Source organism: Oncorhynchus mykiss, chromosome 22, assembly GCF_013265735.2.
Source record: "Oncorhynchus mykiss isolate Arlee chromosome 22, USDA_OmykA_1.1, whole genome shotgun sequence".
Taxonomy (NCBI): Eukaryota; Metazoa; Chordata; class Actinopteri; order Salmoniformes; family Salmonidae; genus Oncorhynchus; species Oncorhynchus mykiss.
Genome location: NC_048586.1, coordinates 37,824,691 through 37,848,294, shown reverse-complemented (window position 1 = coordinate 37,848,294; position 23,604 = coordinate 37,824,691). Strand labels below are relative to the sequence as shown.

The 23,604-nt window shown below is 39.0% G+C and overlaps 4 protein-coding genes across 4 annotated transcripts; 3 read left to right on the top strand and 1 right to left on the bottom strand.

The window, feature by feature from the left end:
• Nucleotides 1-7,618: 7,618 nt before the first annotated feature.
• Nucleotides 7,619-9,294, top strand: LOC110502128 (gamma-crystallin M2-like). The gene is made up of 3 exons (XM_021579996.2): nucleotides 7,619-7,667; nucleotides 7,885-8,127; nucleotides 8,949-9,294. Exons 1-3 carry the CDS (start codon nucleotides 7,653-7,655, stop codon nucleotides 9,222-9,224), a joined length of 534 nt encoding a protein of 177 aa, XP_021435671.1. The 5' UTR covers nucleotides 7,619-7,652; the 3' UTR covers nucleotides 9,225-9,294.
• Nucleotides 9,295-13,122: 3,828 nt separating this feature from the next.
• On the top strand, nucleotides 13,123-14,242 carry LOC110502140 (gamma-crystallin M2-like). Its single transcript, XM_036959075.1, has 3 exons — nucleotides 13,123-13,131; nucleotides 13,281-13,529; nucleotides 13,803-14,242. The coding sequence occupies exons 1-3, from the start codon at nucleotides 13,123-13,125 to the stop codon at nucleotides 14,073-14,075; spliced, it is 531 nt and encodes a 176-aa protein (XP_036814970.1). The 3' UTR covers nucleotides 14,076-14,242.
• A 2,567-nt stretch (nucleotides 14,243-16,809) lies between these two features.
• On the top strand, nucleotides 16,810-17,753 carry LOC110502127 (gamma-crystallin M1-like). The gene is made up of 3 exons (XM_021579995.2): nucleotides 16,810-16,838; nucleotides 17,059-17,310; nucleotides 17,430-17,753. The coding sequence occupies exons 1-3, from the start codon at nucleotides 16,830-16,832 to the stop codon at nucleotides 17,706-17,708; spliced, it is 540 nt and encodes a 179-aa protein (XP_021435670.1). The 5' UTR covers nucleotides 16,810-16,829; the 3' UTR covers nucleotides 17,709-17,753.
• Nucleotides 17,754-21,249: 3,496 nt separating this feature from the next.
• On the bottom strand, nucleotides 21,250-23,604 carry LOC110502126 (gamma-crystallin S-1-like). Its single transcript, XM_036959074.1, has 4 exons — nucleotides 23,595-23,604; nucleotides 23,248-23,360; nucleotides 21,913-22,155; nucleotides 21,250-21,767 (listed from the first exon to the last, which is right to left on the bottom strand). The coding sequence occupies exons 1-4, from the start codon at nucleotides 23,602-23,604 to the stop codon at nucleotides 21,489-21,491; spliced, it is 645 nt and encodes a 214-aa protein (XP_036814969.1). The 3' UTR covers nucleotides 21,250-21,488.

The following is a 23,604-nucleotide window of genomic DNA, read 5'->3' as shown; positions in this document are numbered from 1 at the left end:
ACTGTACATGTATCTTATATCGTTTTAAAGGTAATCTTGTTGTTAATCCCACCACAGTGTCCGATTTCAAATAGGTTTTACAGCGAAAGCACCACAAATGATTATGTTAGGTCACCACCAACTCACAGAAAAACACAGCCATTTTTCCAGCCAAAGAGAGGAGTCACAAAAAGCACAAATAGAGATAAAATGAATCACTAACCTTTGATGATCTTCATCAGATGACACTCATAGGACTTCATGTTACACAATACATGTATGTTTTGTTTGTTAAAGTCCATATTTCTATAAAAAAATCTGAGTTTACATTGGCGTGTTACGTTCACTAGTTCCAAAAACATCCAGTGATTTTGCATAGCCACATCAATTTTACAGAAATACTCATCATAAATATTGATGATAATACAAGTGTTACACATGGAATTATAGATATATCTCTCCTTAATGTAACCGCTGTGTCAGATTTAAAAAAACTTTACGGAAAAAGCAAACCATGCAATAATCTGAGAACGGAGCTCAGAAAAAATAAAACATTTATCCGCCATGTTGGAGTCAAAAGAAATCAGAAATAACATTATAAATATTCCCTTACCTTTGATGATCTTTATCAGAATGCACTCCCAGGAATCCTAGTTCCACAATAAATGTTTTATTTGATTTGTTCGATAATGTCCATTATTTATGTCCACTTTTGTTAGGGCGTTAGGTACACAAATCCAAACGCTCGTGCAGGTCCAGCCAAACGTTGGACGAAAAGTTCAAAACGTTATATTACAGGTCGTAGAAACATTTCAAACTAAGTATAGAATCAATCTTTAGGATGTTTTTATCATAAATCTTCAATAAAGTTCCAACCGGAGAATTTTATTGTCTGTAGAAAAGTCATGGAACGCAGGTCTCTCTCATGTGTAATGCGCGTGCCCAGGTCCTCATTCAAGTTTCTAAAGACGGTTGACATCTAGTGGAAGCCTTAGGAAATGCAACATAACCAATATCCCACTGTGTATTCAATAGGGGCTGGGTTGAAAATCGATCAACCTCAGATTTCCCACTTCCTGTTTGCATTTATTCTCAGGTTTTTGCCTTCCATATGCATTCTGTTATGCTCACAGACATCATTCAAACAGTTTTAGAAACGTCAGAGTGTTTTCTATCCAATACTAATAATAATATGCATATGTTAGCAACTGGGACTGAGGAGCAGGCCGTTTACTCTGGGCACCTCTGGGCACCTTTCATCCAAGCTACTCAATACTGCCCCTGCAGCCATTAGAAGTTAAAGGGGTACACCCACACACACATGGGATTTTATAAGTTTTATTTTCTGAGTTTTAATTAAACACGTGAATTATTTTGATAAGGAAGTGTTCCGGGAACCTGTAAAAAATGTTTGACGGTTTTTCTTTAATTTGTCTAATATAGTAAGAAACACTTCTTTGAAGGGATGGTATGACTTTTGACCTCTATCATGGCTTTCCTTTGTGGTCTGATCAGGGCCATTTGGATAATGAATTTAAGTTCATTTGTGATACTGATTTGAAGGTAATTTGTGTAATTGATAATTATGATGGAGTTTATAGTTCTTTGACATATTTGTAATTTGAACCAATGAGAAGGAAGAAAGGGCATAGCCTTCGACTAAGAGTAGACTTCCTTAAGTCTCTCTTCCTATGGCCATAAGGGTACAATCATTTTTCTTTGTGGAGGTTCAGAGTAGTGATTTTGATCTGATTATGCTATTTGAAACTTTGTTTTATCTTTTGACCAGTAGTAGTATTTTTTATACAATACTCTCATGGAGAATTATGGGTTAAAAATGGGGCGAAGGTGGGTTTATAAAAAACTGTCATAAGGTTATTTTGAAACTCCCACCATTTTGGCTTAAGTAATCAAATCAAATCAAATCAAATGTATTTTATATAGCCCTTCGTACATCAGCTGATATCTCAAAGTGCTGTACAGAAACCCAGCCTAAAACCCCAAACAGCAAGCAATGCAGGTGTAGAAGCACGGTGGCTAGGAAAAACTCCCTAGAAAGGCCAAAACCTAGGAAGAAACCTAGAGAGGAACCAGGCTATGTGGGGTGGCCAGTCCTCTTCTGGCTGTGCCGGGTGGAGATTATAACAAAACATGGTCAAGATGTTCAAATGTTCATAGATGACCAGCATGGTCGAATAATAATAAGGCAGAATAGTTGAAACTGGAGCAGCAGCACAGTCAGGTGGACTGGGGACAGCAAGGAGTCATCATGTCAGGTATTCCTGGGGCATGGTCCTAGGGCTCAGGTCCTCCGAGAGAGAGAAAGAAAGAGAGAATTAGAGAGAGCATATGTGGGATGGCCAGTCCTCTTCTGGCTGTGCCGGGTGGAGATTATAACAGAACATGGCCAAGATGTTCAAATGTTCATAAATGATCAGCATGGTCGAATAATAATAAGGCAGAACAGTTGAAACTGGAGCAGCAGCACAGCCAGGTGGACTGGGGACAGCAAGGAGTCATCATGTCAGGTAGTCCTGGGGCATGGTCCTAGGGCTCAGGTCCTCCGAGAGAGAGAAAGAGAGAAGGAGAGAAGTAATGTAATAGTAATTTAGCAAAGTTTTATTTTCCCTTAGGTAGTCAGCTGTTGTTGTATGCAGTGTAATAAATTTAACACAACAAGGCTGTGAAATTGATATGATAGTATTATTATATTTTGTTGTTGAATAAGGTTATAAAGTTATCAAGAATAAGTTTAATAATAATAGACTTATGTTATGTATTAAGGACATATTCTGAGCCAACAGGACAGGGATATATGACATCTGCGGTGATACAGGATCATTGAGAGTATCGAGATAAACTTAATCAAACTATTAATAATCTTAGGGATTACTACCATAGAGTTCAGACAGGGAGACAGTGAGACATTTAGTCAATATTCGGAAACAGATCCCATATTTGATACTGACTGTTATAAGAAAGCGCGACAGAAGGACTGCTGAGACCTTGATGGTTTGGGAGTAGCAGGAGGAGAGAAGAAAGAAGGAAGGGCAGAAGGAGAAGCCCTCCCCCACACTGCTGAGACCTTGATGGTTTGGGATTAGCATGAGGAGAGAAGATAGAAGGAAGGGCAGATGGAGAAGCCCCTCCCCCGCACTGCTGAGACCTTGATGGTTTGGGAGTAGCAGGAGGAGAGAGGATAGAAGGAAGGGCAGAAGGAGAAGCCCTCCCCACACTGCTGAGACCTTGATGGTTTGGGAGTAGCAGGAGGAGAGAGGATAGAAGGAAGGGCAGAAGGAGAAGCCCTCCCCACACTGCTGAGACCTTGATGGTTTGGGAGTAGCATGAGGAGAGAAGATAGAAGGAAGGGCAGATGGAGAAGCCCCTCCCCCGCACTGCTGAGACCTTGATGGTTTGGGAGTAGCAGGAGGAGAGAGGATAGAAGGAAGGGCAGAAGGAGAAGCCCTCCCCACACTGCTGAGACCTTGATGGTTTGGGAGTAGCAGGAGGAGAGAGGATAGAAGGAAGGGCAGAAGGAGAAGCCCTCCCCACACTGCTGAGACCTTGATGGTTTGGGAGTAGCAGGAGGAGAGAAGATAGAAGGAAGGGCAGATGGAGAAGCCCTCCCCCACACTGCTGAGACCTTGATGGTTTGGGAGTAGCAGGAGGAGAGAAGATAGAAGTGACACAGAAAGGGTAGATAACAGTTACTAAGTGGAGACCAGCATAGTTAAATTATAAACAGGACTAGATGGCAGAGTGTAAGGCTCTCCCGAGAAATGTGGGACAGAAATAATACCGTGACAGACAGAAAAGACAGAATAAGAATATAAGGGGAAGAGAATTTGGTTCGCTTAGGTTTAGGATATTAATTAGTGGAAAGATTTTCTGCTCCATTTGTTTTAAAAATATGACAAGTGAGGAGGGCAGGCAGGTATTTTATTTGTATTTTAAGTGTATGTTTAGTAAATTCGCTAGGAAGAGATATGATGATTTTGTTGAAAGTAGTTGTTACCCAAACTAAAAGGGGAATGAAAGCTTAGTTGGTTTCAGGAACTAAGGGGTTAGACACTGAACCATTGCCCAGAAATTATTCTGCACAGCAGGCCGAAATAGTAGCATTGACTAGAGCCTGCGAAATAAGAAAGGAGAGAAAGGTTACTGCTTACACAGACAGCACACATGCATTTAAAACCATACAAAGCAGCACAGATAAATCTTAAAGAAGACACTTGACAGAGAATTGTTACAGGATAGCCAAGAACAAACGCCCCAGGAAGAATTGGACATGTGGAAAATGAAAGGGGCGATCCTACAAGATAATGTCAGACATAAGGAGAATTTACTAATCTTACCTAAGTCATTGTTTAGATATGCAGCAATATTGACACATGGGCAGAGCCATGTGCCAACAGGGAGGAAGGATGGTAGAGCAGGTTAGGAAACACCAGGTGGTAGAGCAGGTTAGGAAACACTGTGAAGGTTAGGAAAGACTTAATTGCCTAGAGGATAACTACTTAAAAACATTTTTTTGTAGAATATCCACTCCAACATTTGGAAATGGACTTCATTGAACTATTCCGAAGTGAGGGAAAGAAAATGGTGTCTTAGTTTCCCCCCATCCCAAATAATTAAGTTCAAAGCGATCATGAAAGTATAAACTGAGTGTACAAAACATTAGGAACACTCCCTCAACTATGACAATTGGGTTCTTTTTCCACCACTGGTGATCATAGTGTTCACCGCCTATGTCATGTAAAGAGCAGGTGTTCCTAAAGTTTTGTACACTCAGTTTAGTTTCATATTGGAGACATTGACCTCTTCAAAACTACACACCTCCCCTTTGACCTCTTGAGGACCACACCTCCCCCTTTACTTTTAGGACCAAAAATCTCCCTTTTGTCCTTCAGGACCACACACCTCCCCTTTGACCTTTAGGACCACACACCTCCCCTTTGACCTTTAGGACCACACACCTCCCCTTTGACCTTTAGGACCACACACCTCCCCTGTGACCTTTAGGACCACACACCTCCCCTTTTGACCTTCAGGACCACACAAGGACACTAAGTGCAAAAGATGACTGGGTATTACAATATGGCACATGCAGAGTCTGCAATTCATGTCCACTATATATGTGACAGGTGGAGTCTTCAAAGAGTTGGGCAGGTCACACCATCAAGGCACAACCAGCCCAGCTCCCATGGGGAAAGTAAGGCTTCAAAACAGCTGTGAGGAATAACAGAGTAGGATATTAAAAATGGTGCTGATGGTGATGTCAATTTCAGGCATTCCCATTGAATTCATGTGGTCATTTTGTTGTCTCATATTCTTGTACCATCGTTGATGAGGATGAAAAGGATGAAGTTTATCCTTGATAAATGATTCACTGTATCAATCATTGACTATATGGAATTGTTTTAAGAAGGTCAGACCAACAATCATTTAGCTATTTGGTTTTGAATTGTAAGACCCCTTGAAGTATGTAAAAAAATATATATAAAAAAGTATTTGATGAAAAACAATGATTTGACCTTACTGCTGTTAGTCCATGCAAATGCATCGAATGTATAATAGATTCAGTACATGGAAAACAGATAGTCCCCCCTAAAAAATCTAAAGTGAGTTTGTTCTGAATTGTCTGTTCTATATCAGGATACATTTGTTTGTCTACATGTATTTAACCCCTTATTTTCGGAACTAAAAAGTGTCAATATATCCTTTTCAATCGGTACCAGGGGACCTTCAGATGCAGTCTGTGGGTGTCCTAGAGCAAAACATCCAACATGTACGTGTTGATAGTGGGTAGTCCAAACTGTTCGGACACTACAGACAGAAGTTGTCAGATCGGCTGTACTGACTTCAGACGAGTCCCACCATTCGGACACTACAGACGATCTTGTGAGAAGACCGATTTCAGGATGTTTCATGGTCTGACGAACAATGCTCTAGCTCTGTCACATTTCACTGCAGATGCGAAAGTGAGATATCGGCAAACGCGGTGGATTGAGACCCATCCAATGAAAAAAAAAAAAGACAAATAAGTTGTTTTGTACGCTAATTAGATTTAAACAGGGGGAAAAGGATTTCAACCTTAGCCTGTAATACCTGGGGTTACACACTCTTAGAAAAAAAGAGTTCCAAAAGGGTTCTTCAGCTATCCCCATAGGAGAACCCTTTTCAGTTCCAGGTAAAACCCCTTTTGGATTCCATGTAGAAACATCTGTGGAAAGGGTTCTACCTGGAACCAAAAAGGGTTCTTCAAAGGGTTCTCCTACGGGGACAGCCGAAGAATCCTTTTAGGTTCTAGATAGCACCCTTTTTTCTTTGTGTGCAGGAGAATCAGAAAATGGGTCAGAAAGAGTGCTAGAATGGGTTCCATTCAATCAATCATGTACTACTGAACATACCCTGCTCTCAATTAATTGAACGTTGTGGCCAGCTCCTCTGTGGCTAGCCTGGACTCATGGTGGGACAATAACTCTTTGAATATTCACCCATCAGGCTCAGTGATAGGATATACAAAATCATAAAGCCATAGGGGGGGGATAGGGGGGACATCTTCCCTCTTTCTTTCTACGTGTCCTTGTTTTGTATGTCGTGTTTTGTATTATTTGTTCTGCACCCAGAGAGACCCAACTCTGGGTCTTGTTGTTCCTGTATGCTCTTTTATGGTTAGATAAGAATTGTATACCTGTCTTGTATACCTATACACCATTCTTGTGTGTGTTTAATAAAAAATATTTGAAACAGAAAATCATAAAGCCATCTTGCTATCATTTGAGTGATACAATCACTCAAGTTAAGAGATGGTATACCCTACCCTCACTGCACATGAATGGATCATCTCATTTCCTGTTCTTGGTATAAAACACAAACATAAAAGGATTGAGAAAGTGACAATTAAATTAGAGAAGATCGAAACAAACCTGAACAACATGATGGGATTTAACAAATACCTAGAAGAGGAAACGCATTACAAGCCTACAGTCAAAAATGATACTTTCAAATTGGAATATCTTCAGACAAAAACACTGTTCACAATGTTAAAATGCCTTTCATTGATGTGGCATGTTCATTTGATTAGATTCTTGAAAAAGGTAATAAAGTAATATTGACAAACCTATTGAATAGACCAATACTTATCAATGATGACCATATCATTTGATCACATGATGGTAGCAAGTCTCTGGGCCTATTCTTGACCAATGATACACTCTTAGAAATGAAGTACTGTCCCCACAGGAGAACCCTTTATGCTACTGTAAATTGATAATTACCATGTGTTTATTCCACAAAGATGCATAAACTAGGCTAAGTTCAAACAAATGGTATTATTTGTTAATTTCGTGGCCCGTGTATTGGCTCTTTAACATGTACTGTAGCTGACGACGACTGTATAATGAATATGGCGTTGATAGGTTTTGCTGATGCAGTGCAGTGAGCGTATCAATAGATAGAACAATAACTGGTTACACACGGCCACTCATACATCAACAGACCCCGCACCATTGAAACATCATCACCATGACTGAGGGATATATTTGAATGACAATACTTTGTGCTGTGCAATCACACAGCTGCCCTGTGTCTGTTATTTGTTTTTTAAATAAAAGACAGTGCTGAACTGAGGGACATTGAGCACTGAGCTGTCACCCCCATCCACCGCCAACATGACTATGGGAAAGGTAAGATAGAAGTCCATGGTTTTACAACTTTTCAGATGAAATCGAAACAATTTTACAATGATATTTTACAATATTTCATTAATTTACCGTTAGTTTTACATGCACAGTTTCTACAAATAGATCAGATAATGCAACCAGTTTAGCAGACAGATCTCATGCAGTTTAGTAGTCCTGTCATTTTAGAGATAATCATATTCTTTGATGTGATTGTTTGCAGATAATCTTCTACGAGGACAGGAACTTCCAGGGTCGCTCTCACGAGTGTAACAGCGACTGTGCCGACCTGCACTCCTACTTCAACCGCTGCAACTCCCTCAGGGTCGAGAGCGGCTGCTTCATGGTCTACGAGCGCCCCAACTACATGGGAAACCAGTACTTTGTGAGGAGGGGAGAGTACCCCGATAACCAGCGAATGATTGGCATCAACGACTGCATCAGGTCCTGCCGTATGATCCCCATGGTGAGTAGCAAGGTTTGAAATGCATCTACAGTTGTACAGTTGCCAAGGCAGCAGCTACTCTTCCAGCTATATACCATTTAAAACATTACATTTCATAACACTTTTCACAACACACTAAGCTGAAGGAAAGTCATCGTTTTTCACTGAATGATTTAAATATCTGGCATACATTTTATATTCTTTATAGTAGAGCCAAAGTCATAACCAGATACATTTGATTATTCAATTATATTGAACATTTATTTTATTGATTAATTTTAATTTTGATAGACTAGGATGTGCGTAAATGAGCTACCTGCATATAACATGTAGCTGCCATGAGATAAATCAGTCATAAATGTGTTGAATATAACATACATCTAAATTTCAACTAAAGCCTCAGCAACATTTACCTCTAAATGTACCATTATATTTAATTAAATGTAAGAAATATACAAATTGAGTATACAGAAACCATATAATATCTATGTAATGACCATGTAACTATGTAATGACTATGTAATAACTATTCAGTAACCATGTAGTAACTATGTAATGACTATGCAGTAACCATGTAGTAACTATGTAATAACTATGTAGTAACTATGTAATAACTATGTAATAACTATGCAGTAACCTTGTAGTAACTATGTAATAACTATGCAGTAACCATGTAGCAACTATGTAATAACTATGTAATAACTATTCAGTAACCCTGTAGTAACTATGTAATAACTATGCAGTAACCATGTAGCAACTATGTAATAACTATGCAGTAACCATGTAGTAACTATGTAATAATTTTGTAATGACTATGTAACACCTGTTTGATCCCGTTACAGCACCGCGGCAACTACAAAATGAGAATGTACGATCGTCCTGACATGGGCGGCCAGATGAACGAGCTGAGCGACGACTGCCCCAATGTCCAGGACCGTTTCCGTATGTCCGACATCAACTCCTGCAACGTGATGGACGGCCACTGGCTGATGTACGACCAGCCCAACTACAAGGGAAGGCAGTACTATGTGAGGCCCGGTGAGTACAGGAGGTTCAGCGACTGGGGTGGCCAGAGCCCCAAGATCGGCTCCCTCAGAAGGATCACCGACTTCAACTAAACCACAGCGCCATTTTAAACTATCAACTGTCACTCTGTCCACAATAAACTTTGATTCGTAATCAAAAACATTTTCTGTTTCTTCTCATCTTTTCATTGAGATTGGTTTATTCTCAAAACTCAATCCCATTGCTTGAGTCCCTCACTGGTGACAATTCACACAAAGTTTGCTGATTTCAATAAATCTCTTTACGCAGTCTTTATTGGTAGAGCATTTGAAATATATAATTGATCTTGTTCTACAGTAGGCTCTAGATATCTAAATCCTACACAAATAATTACAGCACCACAACCATTTATGTTCCATGTTGGATATCAAAACACCTAATCATTACTAGAATATTTGTTTGTTCTGATAACTCATGTCAAAAAGTACAGATTGATCACTATAAACCCCACATTATGTGTGAGAAATATGCATTTATTGGCAAAAGAATGCAAGCAGACAAAGCGTGAGCCGCTCTCTCCCTGTTTTGGGGCCCATAAGGGATTAGCCAGCTGTTCATGTATTGTGGTTGAATTTATCCGTACCATGATGCTAAAAGAAGTAGACTCTATGCAGTAGTTCTGACTGGAGAACGTAGTGAATTTGAGGCATCACATCAATAACGATGAGTGCACCTGTAAATCCTACATTCACATTCATAGTTGCAGTCACATTGGCCTACTGGAATACAATTATTATTCAATATGAATATGAATATGACTATTAATGCTAATTGTACAGACCAGAATGTAGATATATGTTAATCACTACCTTTGCTTTCTCTGTACCTGCTATTGCTGAAAGATGAGAATCAGATTTTTATAAAGTAGTTTTGTTCTTACGATCTTACTTACATGGCATATTTAATGATATATGAATGCAACTTATTTTCAAGAATGCACTTATCAAATACGATAAAGATATATCATCATTCATAATAATGATATACTGTAACATAACCAAGGAAATTAAAACAATATGAAGGATCCAGATCATTCTCTGGTTAGATGCTGAGTTTAATGAGCAATATCTGAGTTAATGAGCAAATGCTGAGTTTACTATAAGGCAATATCTCAATATTTATAAGGACAATATTTCTTACCCTGCATTTTGTCTTCATCAAGCGACTACCTAATGTGAGTTATCTTGAGAACTCCTTAGCATGCCAATAAACCAAACCGACTCTCTGCTCCACTTATAGTCTTTGTAGCGGTATACACTTTTTAGCCCTAACATAAAGCCAAGTAATACATCAATAAGATGTGGGGTAAGACAAGACATGACAGATCCTAACATTCAACAATGTTCATGTAGAAGTTCCAAAAGTAAGTAATCTTGTTTAACAGTCAATTAATAAATCAATAAGATGTGGGGTAAGACATAGATCCTAACATTCAACAATGCTCATGAAGAAGTTCCAAAAGTAATGTATAAGATAAATACTGTATAGGTCACACAATCATTTATGTACAGGCTACAGGTAGCCTAGTGGTTAAGAGCATTGGGCCAGTAACTGAAAGATCACTGGTTTGAATCCCTAAGCCGACTAGGTGAAAAATCTGTTGATGTACCCTTGAGCAATGCACTTAACCCGAATTGGTTGCCAGGATCCTGATGAGAGTGCGGAAATACCATCACATCCCCACCTTCCTGGCATCTCTGCACAGGCTCCCTTTCTCATTCCAGATTAAATTCAAAAACCTCCTGCAGACTTTCCAGTGTTTTCATGGCAATGCCACTCCTTATCTCAAAGAACTGCTCTTCCTTCATAACCTCAACCTCAGGTCAAGCAGTAGCCTGCTCCTCCACGCTCCCAGGACCAAGCTCTGCTCCTTGAGGGATCGGGCATTCAGCTTGACCGCTCAGAGCTTCTGGAATGCCCTCTCAGACCACCTGAGGGCACCACTGACTCTGGGCTCCTTTAAAACGGGCCTTTCTCTATTAGGAAGGCTTTGTGTTGAGAGCTGTGCTTCTTGTTGTCCTAGCGTCAGCTGGGTTCTTTGTGTCAGTTTGTTTAATTATGTAAAAAAAAAACATCTATTTGATTTTCTTTTTTCTTTTATGCACTTTGAGATTATTTTTTTATAATGAAAACTGCTTTACAAATGTAATAAATTATTATTCTTAATTACTCCTGTAAGTTGCCTGGCAGCCTTCAGGAAGTGAGATTGAAAAGGTTCCTACTTCTTTGTTCAGTGCAAGAACCCAGTCTATGAATGAGTTCGTTATGGGCAGATTGACTAACTACAGGCGACAACAAAACATGGCCAATAACTAGACATTCTTCTAGTTTCTTTGGCTTGTGAGGTGAGGTACAACTGGACCCTTCCTAACTAAATTATAACTACTTCAATGACGGCATTTCATCCATCTTTGGCCACTGGGTTTAGCCTAAAGTCAGACATTATTTTATATTTTATCCTCAACTCCGCATTCCCATTAAACAACAGTTATTTTTTTAAAGTTGTGAACTACGAGGTTCTAACATATACTGATTTCACCGTAGAACTCCCAGTCCTTCTATGGAACAACAATGAGCATTTAGGAATAATTAAATGGCGTTTGATGTTTTTGATCGGGACTTCACAGGTACTATTTGTGATTAAAATGTTTTTAAAAAACAGGTACATTTTCAGTAACCTTTCCATCAGCCTACCAAAATAACTCAAATGTTTCTATATTGTCTAGTATCATGTACACTTAACAATGTATAATTAGTACATTCTATGATCGAATGGCCTGTTATAAAAAAAACTATTTTATATCAACCTTTGCTTCATTTCTTGGCTGTTATTGATCTAGGCCTACAGCATAGCCAACTACCGTTAACTAGAGAGCCATGTAATGGTCATGAAATTACATTCTGCTTTCCAGCACAATGCCATTGTTAACGTTTATGCAAAACATGTAGACACAGAGGTGATTGGCATTTCTGGGGATAAAGGGATGACACAAACAAATAGTTTGTTAACCATGTAAAAGCAAACTGTAATTAGTCAAGGATGGTCATGGGAAGAGCGTTAGCTTAGCAGGCCAATAAGGAAGATGTTTTGGACTGTCCTTGGCAGTGGATATGGTAAGTTATGGTATGGATAGTGAAGAAAAAAAAATGTAAAACTCACTTGAATTCTTCTGACTTCAGCGAGCAGAGGTGCACTAGTAATGGTAAAGGTGGTGGTGGTGGTTGGTAATAATGTAGTTGTAGTAAAATGTGTTCGTAATCATGTTGGTGCTGTGATTAATGTTCAGTAAGTAGCCTATGACACATTGGATGTTGACACATCATGTACTGTAAATACTCCATGTGTTGCAAGCAGGATGTCATTTTTCTGACTGTACTCATTTGCATAAAATGGGTTGAGAATGCAAATGAGATTGCATAGTGAATGGCTAGGCTAGTGCAATACAGAATCCTTGGGACGTACCTACCCTGAACCCTAAACTTAACCCTTACCCTCACCATAACCTTAACCATAACCATTACCTAACCCTGACCTTAATCCCTACCTTAACCATTTTAAATGTCAACTTCAGTGGGGTAAAGTCAGGGTTGGGACGTCCCAAGGATCCAGGATAGCAAGGACCTGAATGGCTACCTCTAGTGTTACGCACCATATTTAATGCTAAAGGGCTGTTCCATATTGTTCTGTACCTATTGTCTATTGGACGTGTGGATACCGTACTAGTCTTTTCCTTTGTCTACGCATGTCAAAACATCAAACCAGTAATTATTTATCCTGTTTTTCCAAATACAAATCCATATTTCTCACCCAATGTTGTTCTCCAACAAAAAGGAAAACATGTGCCAGTACCCTGAATTATAACTATGTGAGCATTTGAATAACAATACTTTGTTTGTCAAGAGGTAGTATAAAAAGCTCTGAAAACATGTGGAATCTCTCCAACGGAGACCATGGGCAAGGTAGGACTTTTTCCCTGTGCTATTGAACTGTAAACTCTGACCATTTTACTCCCTTGTCTGCTATATAATGTGCTCAGTATATGCTGTATAGTGGGTCCCACCCCAACTATATCAGCCCAAAGTGAAATTTATCATTGGAATTTCTTGATTTGCAGATTACATTTTACGAGGACAGGAACTTCCAAGGTCGTAGTTATGAGTGCAGCAATGACTGCACAGACCTGCACTCCTACTTCAGCCGCTGTAACTCCATCAGGGTGGATAGTGGCTGTTTTATGATCTATGAACGCCCCAACTACATGGGTCACCAGTATTACATGAGGAGGGGAGAGTATACTGATTACCAGCGTTGGATGGGCTTCAGCAGCTGTATCCGATCATGTCGTATGATTCCAATGGTAAGTTCTGACTGGGTATGGACGTCTTACTGAGGCAAAGGAAGGTACCTGAAAATTATTATCAAGACAAGAGAGTTGGAGCAAGGATAAGAACATAATTTATTTATCTTTATTACATCATCTCTGTTTTATGATTTAGATTCATGAGCTTCCTAGAACTATCCAGGAAATGAATTTTGATATTTAATGCCACCTTGCCATTATATTATCCATCTACTCTCTGTACGGTATCAACTGGATGCCATTTTGATTGCTCTTTCTTTTGCTCCACAGTACCGGGGTTCCTATAGGATGCGAATCTACGAGAAGGCCGATTTCAGTGGTCACATGATGGAATTCATGGATGACTGTCCCTGTGTGTCTGATCGTTTCCACCACCGCCACATCTACTCCTGTAATATCATGAATGGCTTCTGGATCTTCTACGAGTATCCCAACTACCGGGGTCGACAGTACTTCCTGAGAACCGGAGAGTACAGGAGATACCGTGAATGGTGCGCCACCTGCGCCATTGTAGGCTCTTTCAGACGGGTCACTGACTTTTAGCCATCCTGCTCAAGCACTTGCTGTAAATACATGCTTAGTTATTAAAATGGTTGAATTTTTAACCCCTTTGTGTACGAATGATCTCTGACTTGTTTACATTTTCATTATTGAAATAACTAATATTCATTAAATGTTCACTGTATTTATGTGGTTTTAAGTTGGTATAAAATGACACTAACAAGAATGATTCAATAAAGGCCATGTCATTACTTGTGTGAACAATAATCAACTACCACTTTGTTAAGGCCTTGCATCCAGTATCTCATATATTGACCAATAAGAGTACTTACGTTGGCACTTACTGCAGTAAAACCTGAAATTAGAGTACTTACAACATACTGCATTCAAACCTGAAAACATACACCACTCATCTGGAGGTCACTGTTTTCAGCTTCCAGTGCCAGCAAGTTGTAAAAAATACTATGGCTACTAGACTTTCGGAGGCTGAAATCAAATTGCCCTAGCTAGCATAAGTGACTGTCTAAGGAATGTCTTCTTAAACTTTTCCCGCTCAAGACCCAAATAAGAAATTCACCGTCCTCCTGTGACCCAAATCGTCCCCCAACAACCCAAACTTTAAAAAACGGTGTGTGATTCTGTGTATTCTGATAACTCACGAGCCCCCTTTCACATGCCCAGGGGCCACTTTTGGTCCCGACACATAGTTTAAGAAAAGCCCTGGTCTAAAGAGTCAGGCATGACAACATCATGCATAGAAGGAATGTAATGTCATGTAATATTTGTAATTGTATATAACTGCCTTAATGATGCTGGAATGCAGATTAGTGGAAAGTATAACTGAGAAAATATTTAATTCAAAGTTGAACACTGTTCTCTAGCATTAATAAACTAGCAATAAATAAATACAATTCCTAAGCATTTATAGTAATTTGTAATATATTTATGAGCATATATAAATATTTACAAACATTTATAATGGCTGATTCATGAACGTTATTATAAAGTGGTACCAAACGCGGTTTGTGCGAAGGGAATGCCTAAAAATAAAGACATTCCAGTATAGTTCATTTAAAAAATGTATTTTCACATAAAGAAAACCACACATCTAGGAACATATAGAAAATCACCTTAAACAATACGCAGTTATGTATTAAAAGACAAAACAAAAAATAAAGACCATAATTACCATCAACATGAGTTGAACTACCACTTCAATCATCCAACTTGTGATCACTGGGCAAGTAATACCAAAGACTGACAAAATTGGACCCTATGCATCTCTGCTTGGCACTCAGCAGTAAAGAGATAGATTGCAACAGACTAGGGTCCGGTCCAGGAGGTGTACTTGTACATCAAGCTGCCTCATTCTACAGAAACAGGATTAGCTCCTGCTCCTATGAGCCGAGCCGGCTCCCATTAGCCGAGGCTCATGCTACTTGGTCATTTACTTATTACCTCAATCAGAACTAAATAATATGATATGAATTCTTCACCATTATTGAGTGGTGCGAGGGGAATAGGTTAATAACCATGATACGTCAACCCTGGTGGACTGAAATGTTTGATGTAGAAGTGTTTGGCAAATATTCAAACAATTATATGAGGAAATTGCAAGATAAAAAAACATTAATTCTGGTCTCAGCAAAATCAGAAATCAGCATTACATCACTTTAGTAATCAGTAATGAATGAATTGTGAGATGAATAGAAAATGACATACGTGCATCGCTACATACAGTATATTGTATAAAATGAAAGTGACATGAGAGAAATAAGTAAGTCAATTGTAAAAGCACATGCATACTTCCCATGCAGTTGTCGCATATACACCATCCCCTATCAGACCCCGGCATCTTTTAGAACTGAAGGAAGTACATGCACTTGTGTCTTGAAGGTGTGATGGTTGTCAATGTAAATCAATCACCCTTCAGAACCAATTATAATATTCAATTCAGTAAACAACAATTATTCAATTAATTTCACAAACATTTATCAGCACACTATCCAGTGGATAAATGACAAATACAATTTACAGGCAGGTGAAACAATAATTTATTTTTAGAAAAACATTGTCACGTACATCAGATATGTGTAGTGAGTGTGTTTTTTTATAGGGTCAACCATAGCAAGAAAGCACCGATGCTCAAGTGCGCTTCGACAGATTTCTCATCTTGTCAGGTCAGGTTTTCAAACCAGCTACCTTTCGTATACTGGACCAACACTCTAACTGCTAGGCTACCTTTCCACCCTTCACTCAGTTATCAATAAGAATCTAGTTGCATATTATAAAATTAAAATTATTATAAAATTATTATTTTAAGGACATGAAATCATTATAAAAGTGATGTCCAAACATGACCAGTATACTCTACTAGATTGAGGACATCATAAAATTGCTTATTTTTTCACTATCACTGTAAAAGTAGCTGTAATATTGGTCTCTATCTGTTCAACAGGGATGTGTACTGTAAATCAACCTCATCTCAGCTTCTCTACTGTACGTCCTCGATTACCAGACCACAATGAATGCAAAGAACATTCTTACTGATACGCGTACACAAAAGTTATGCTTATAATGTAACCGACAACACAGGTCATCCCTGCCAGAAATGTATGGACGAACACCTTTGTTACAATTCATAGGCCCTGATCAGCAAAAGCCGTCATACTGCTCAATCATCAGCTTTGGACATTTGAATAACAACAAACCTTGGCCCTCTGGTTTCTGTATAAAATTACCACAGAGTGATGGTAGAAGTACAAGCTGATCTACTGTCAACCACCAACCACCAACATGGGCAAGGTAATCTGAGAAGACTCACAGTAGCTACATGTAGTCTACAGTTTTACAATAGTAAAATGTACATCCTATATGCTGTAAATATAATATTACAGAAACATTAGCTATGTGTTACAGGAATCAGTAATCCAACATTACCAGTGTCTAAAAATAAAATGACCGTACAGTACATGCTTTATGCCATTTCAGGAACAAAACAAATATGTCCCCCCTTTTCCTATAGATTACCTTCTACGAGGACAGGAACTTCCAGGGCCGCTCCTATGAGTGCATGAGCGACTGCCCCGACATTTCCTCCTACATGTCCCGCTGCCAGTCCTGCAGAGTGGAGAGCGGCTGCTTCATGGCGTACGAGCGCGCCAGCTTCATGGGCCAGCAGTTCTTCATGAGGAGGGGAGAGTACCCTGACATGCAGCGCATGATAAGCATGGGCATGATGTTTGACAACATCCGGTCCTGTAGAATGATCCCCCAGGTAAGACACCTTATCTCACGTTTATACATTATTGTGCAATTTCCTATTTTAGGATGAACAACTTTCAAAGAACATAAACATCCTAAATTAATGTAAATAAATAAATAAATGCATTATAGCACAGAGGATCCTTCAGGATGAGGATCTACGAGAGGGAGAACTTCGGAGGTCAGATGATGGAGCTGATGGACGACTGTGACTCCATCCAGGAGCGTTACCGTATGTCAGACTGCCAGTCCTGCAACGTGATGGACGGCCACTGGCTGATGTACGAGCAGCCCCACTTCAGAGGCAGGCAGATGTACATGAGGCCTGGAGAGTACAGGAGCTTCAGAGAGATGGGCATGAGTGGCATGAAGTTCATGAGCATGAGGCGTATCAATGACATGTGCAATTAAATGTATTTAATTGTTCAAGGTAATAAAATAATTGAAGATCTTTCATAACTAAATTGTCTGTCTGATTTTCATCTACTGGTATTCAGCTTCAGTCAAAACAAATTGCACACCATATGTATCATCACTGAAGCTTTGTAAATAGGTGACAGGTAGCCTGGTGGTTCAGAGCATTGAGCCATTAACTGAAAGGTCGCTGGTTTGAATCCCCAAGCCGACGAGGTGAATAATCTGTCTATGTGCCCTTGAGCAAGGCGTTTAACCCTAATTGCTCGTGTGAGTCGCTCTGGATAAGAGTGTCTGGTAAATTTTACCACAGTGATTACATGAAAACGTGCTGTGAGTAGTATGGTGCAACTCTTTTACATTGTGCAAGCTGCACTCCAAGTTTCAGGTCATACCTGAATGCTTTTGTGGCGTTTTTAAAGACTTTAAGGTACACTAAAAATGATTTAAAGAAGGGGGTTATTAGTTATTTAGTTCATAGATAATTATAGTAGAATGATTGAAATAATGTGCTTGTCTTTTAGCTGGTTGCCTGAGCTTGCATGGCTAGACTGGTATTCATTTCAGTAGTACTCAATAACATTGCAATCATACATGAGATCACTCTTTCGCACGCGCCAAAATAACAATCACATAATTTCAAACATATGTGTTATAAGTGTTTATTTATCTGCTCTATAAACTATTAGTTCACATTTTATAAACTAATTATTTCCCCTTATTAAATCCCTTTAAGTACACCTTAAGACCATGTTAATGGAGACAACTGGAAAACGCCTTAATTAATTACATTCCATGTAATTCTTTAAATATATGTATTTTTATTTTGGTTAATATATTGTGTATCGACAGTGGGAGACATACATGACAGATGAGAACGTTGGGATTCGTAACCCCGTTTCCAGTGGGGTATGCCTGGTCTGGAATGGGTAGCTCTACCACCAGACCAGACACTGTTACGTTCCATACAATTGTAAAGGGACTCAAATATTCATATGAGGAGTACCTAATTACCCAGAGTGCTTATGGCATACATCACATGGGAGGATGATGCCTTTATGTCTCAACTCAAGGCCCACTACTGTGGATGTAGCTAGTCTGCATATCAAAGAAATAGCATACCATATTTATGTTACTAAGGGACAGCATACACAAAGGCCTAAATCCTAACCTCAGGACCATGTGCTAATCTCAGACTTGTGTAAATTGTGAATTGAGATCAGATTAAGATTCTGTTAAGATTCTGGCCAAAGAGAACAGCAGGAACATCAAATTAAACTTTGATTTGTCATCTTAACTGCACAAATAGATATTGGTCTGATTAGTACAATAAAAAATAAAAAATACAATAAAATACAATAAACCAGTTGAGAACATGTCCTCAAGTTTTCAAGTCCATTTAGAGTTATAAAACGTGTTGGGTTGCGGATTGTCTGGAAAACTAGTGTGAGATATCGGCGTATTTATGTTCATTTCAAAATGGGAATAGAGGGAGGTTGAAGACCAAGAAGGAATAATGTGCTCAGAACAGTTCTAGTGTAATGTGTGTTTGCGACCGACTGGTTACCAATCTCCACAGTTTAAGCTTGCTGAGATAATGCCTTGGCATTAGCTAGGGGAGCTAAAGCAAGTGTTCAGGTCTCTGGCAAGGTTACTTATCAAGCCAGTCTAGTTGACAGAGTGTGGTTCATGATGATGAAGAACCAAATTTGAATAGAGAAATTATTTTTTAGAAATAGAGATAATATTGTGTAGAGGTAGTTATACAGTTGGGAATATACATTTTTTTAATACAGTATCCAGAAACAAATTCAGTTTCCTAAACTGTTTTAACTGTTATGTTGTGCAGAATTGTGCTTGATGTACACATTTTTATTGAATGAGTCTTTGTGTTCTCTCCGTCACTCACATTGAGGTATTGAGAGTTGCTGGTGCGCAACAAATGTGCAGGTGTTCACATCTTGGTGTTGAGATAAAAACGGTGTTCTTTTTCAGTGTTGGTTCTAGTGGGGTTAACACCAGTGGGATTTAAATTGACCCCACCTACAGATAGTAAAATAAGTGTTGTTTGAATCACAGCGGAATCAACACCACGTGGGCTTGTTGTTTCCCCCTGTACATATCCCTGCTACTGTTATTTTACTGCTGCTCTTTAATTATTTGTTATTCTTATCTCTTACATTTTTTAGGTGTTTTCTTAAAACTGCATTGTTGGTTAAGGGCTTGTAAGTAAGCATTTCACTGTAAGGTTGTATTCAACGCATGTGATAAATAAAATTTGATTTAATTTGATTTGTTACTCGACTGTGTTGAGTTATTTTTCTCTCAGTGTGAAAAAGACATGGGCGGGTCCTCATTATCATATTTCCCAGCATGCTTTGTTGTAGGTTGCTTTTTAGAACAGTTTCTTTTAATATCTATATTTCTCCATGCACAATGATTGATTAATTGATCTTAGACTACACAACGATAAATAAAATACATTTTTGTAAACTAATCCAATCTGTAAGTGGTTGGACTTATTTCACCCGTTATTGAGATGGTTGTTCCAGTTTAGATGGTTTAGATAGTCTCAGTTAGCAACCTTCACTGTTTAGCAGCCAATCTAACTGCAAATTACGGGTGAATAAAAGTTCCAATTGTTGGACATCTTAACTCTGTCTGGATTACAATAGGAAATCAACAACACTTTGCAATTCAGCATAATATGATTTGTTGATATGGCCTGCAAACCAGGCATTTCAGACCACTGTGTTAGGGTAAAACTTGGTTGTCACAGTCCGGTATTATTTTAAAAAAGTATGTTCTTCTTATGACAAAATATTCACTCATTTGGTGAAGACTACAGGACTGAAAGCCATCAACACAACAATGATATCTCTGTCACTAGCAAATAAAGTCATGGGTTAATTACCCAACACTGAGAAAGTGTAACAGCATCAGCTCTAATAAAGTGTTAATTGCCCAACACTGAGAAAGTGTAACAGCATCAGCTCTAATAAAGTGTTAATTGCCCAACACTGAGAAAGTGTAACGGCATCAGCTCTAATAAAGTGTTCATTTTAAGTCAGAATTTGCAACACCCCCGTGGTGTTAGGGACACAACGCTCTTGAGGGGTTAGTTCATCAACCTTTTGAAAAGTGTTGGTTTGACACTATTTCAATGGGTGACAGTACACACTAAGAAAGTGTTACATTTAACACAGTGGGTGTTAAAATTCTGATCTCAAATTATGGTTTTATGGTTTTACTTTGGAAGTAAAAAGTATTTTAGGAGAGTGAGGTAAACATTCTTACGTCTTTGGATAAATAGCTTGAAAATTGAAACCATTATTTTATTGACTATAATTTTGTATTTGGACGATGAAAATGACCATCAGTTTTCTCTTAAAATTCTGATCTCAAATTATGGTTTTATGGTTTTACTTTGGAAGTAAAAAGTATTTTAGGAGAGTGAGGTAAACATTCTTACGTCTTTGGATAAATAGCTTGAAAATTGAAACCATTATTTTATTGACTATAATTTTGTATTTGGACGATGAAAATGACCATCAGTTTTCTCTCAAAATGACAGTATAAGACGTAAAACTATTAAATGCCTCGATTCAACAAATGTGTTGGAACCTTTCATGGTGTATACTAGGTTATAGGGACAATGGGTAGCATGTTTTTATACTTATTGCGTGAACACTATAGAAGACAATAGGATTGCAGGTGGACCTAACTTTTTTTAATTTAAATGTTAGGCTCAGTTTCATGTTGACAATGTATTGCCTGTCAGTTTGGGTGAGCAACAGCACGTCTGATTGAACCAATCCTTGAATTGATGGCTCCCCAGTCACTGTATCTCCTATACTCGCCAGGCCTCAGGAGGTACTGCCTGCCTCTGTAGTTGGGATGCTCATAGAAGAGCCAATACCCCTCCATAACATTGCAGGAGTGGATATCATTGTACTGGAATCGATCATAGAGGGAGGGGAGGTCATCGGCAAACTCCAACATCTGACCGCCAAAGTCAGAGCGCTCGTAGATTCTCATCTTGTGAGCTCCCTGATTCTGAGGACAAGGGAGAGAAGACGGCTACGTTCATTCGGTTTCTTTACTATTAAGTTTCAAGATTCATTTTTATTTACCATGTGCATTACTACCTACATCAATGATGGGTTAACTTGTATACCAGGAAAGAGGAATATGGGCTCACTTGAGGAATCATGCGGCAGGATTTCAAACAATCATTAAAGCCCATCCAGCGCTGGTAGTCGGGATACTCTCCCCTTCTCAGAAAGTATTGGTAGCCCATGTAGTTTGGCCGCTCATAGACCATCCAGCTACCGCTCTCCACTTGTATGGAGTTACAGCGGCTGAAATGGATGTGCAGGTCGGCACAGTCGACGGTGCACTCATAGGAGCGACCCTGGAAGTTCTTGTCCTCGTAGAAGATTATCTAAAAATAGTAATGGAAGTAAACATGCTTACAGATGTAGGATCTTAATTTTATCATTCTTTTGTTGCTGAGAATTTTCAAGCACCAAGCTTCGTGAGTTACATAAATTCTCTGCAAATCCACACTAACACATGGTTATAATAATTAACAGTATGGCACTTTTCATGTAGCCCACTTTTTGCCAGCTAATAGCCTAACCACCAATTAAGCTACATTATGGACTAAATGTTACAATCCTGTTGCTGCAGGATTATTTTGCCGTGACAATGTAGGTCAAATTAAGATCCTACATCTGTATGAACAATGGAAATAACATGTGCATGGCTGGTAAAACAACCCCATTCAGTTTTGTTCAACGTAAAGGATCTCTCGCAGGTGTTCATTGTTCTGTGTTCTGTCAGACAAACAGTGAACAAGAACGAACGACGGGACAGAATATGTGCAGCGAAACAACAATCCTTACCTTTCCCATTGTGTTGGCTAAATTTGGTCACACTGCAACACTGATTAGGCGAACCATGGCCCTTTTTATACCCTCTAGGAATAGAGACATTGATATGTTGATCAATTAACTTTAGATGTCAGCCTTTTTGAAAAGGCAGTACGGCTGCCAAACTACAAAAGATAGTTGTTTTTCTTTGTCAGCAGGGTGAATGACCTTTTTGTTCCGTACACAAAGGCTTCAATGGTGCTAATTAACCCCTCATGTAATAGACATGTGTTTATCAGTGGCAAAATGAGATCTAGTAACTTAAAAAACGAATGACAGAATACCCAACCCAAAGCTGATGACAGAATACCCAACCCAAATCTGATGACAGAATACCCAACGCAAAACTGATTTATCAAGCATTTATTTGATCTTTAAAAGTAAGCTCTCACAGATACACATGAATTGATTTATGTGATTCACCTTTCACTGGAGTGAATGTTACATATGATCAGATGTGCACAAATATCACCATTATTGTTTGACATGTACTACTTTCTGAATCTCTAGCTACATACAAATATAATCCAGTAACATTTCAAACACACTGCAAAATATAATACAAATATGATGGATTATAAGAAAAGGACAGATTTGACTACCCTTGCCTGGTGGTTTCCGTACTGTTTCAGGGGTGAGGTTTTGGAATATGTCCAGTCAACTTGTGCTCGTGCCACCTCTGGTCTCAGTTGATCCACAGCCAAGTGAGGGGCTGCTGGTGTGGACAACAACCCAGGTCATGTGATTGACTGTATTGATAGAATGTTACACTATAGGCAACAGGAGAGTGACTCTAGTGGCCAACAGGAGAGTGACCTTGTAATATTTACATTGGGACTAATTTTGACTGTAATGAATGGCTGCTTCCCGATTCTCCAGTCATTTCCAGAAGTGCGTAATGAAACCTGAATGACTGTGAATTGGAACAGGACAAACTGTTCAACAGTACAGTGTACCAT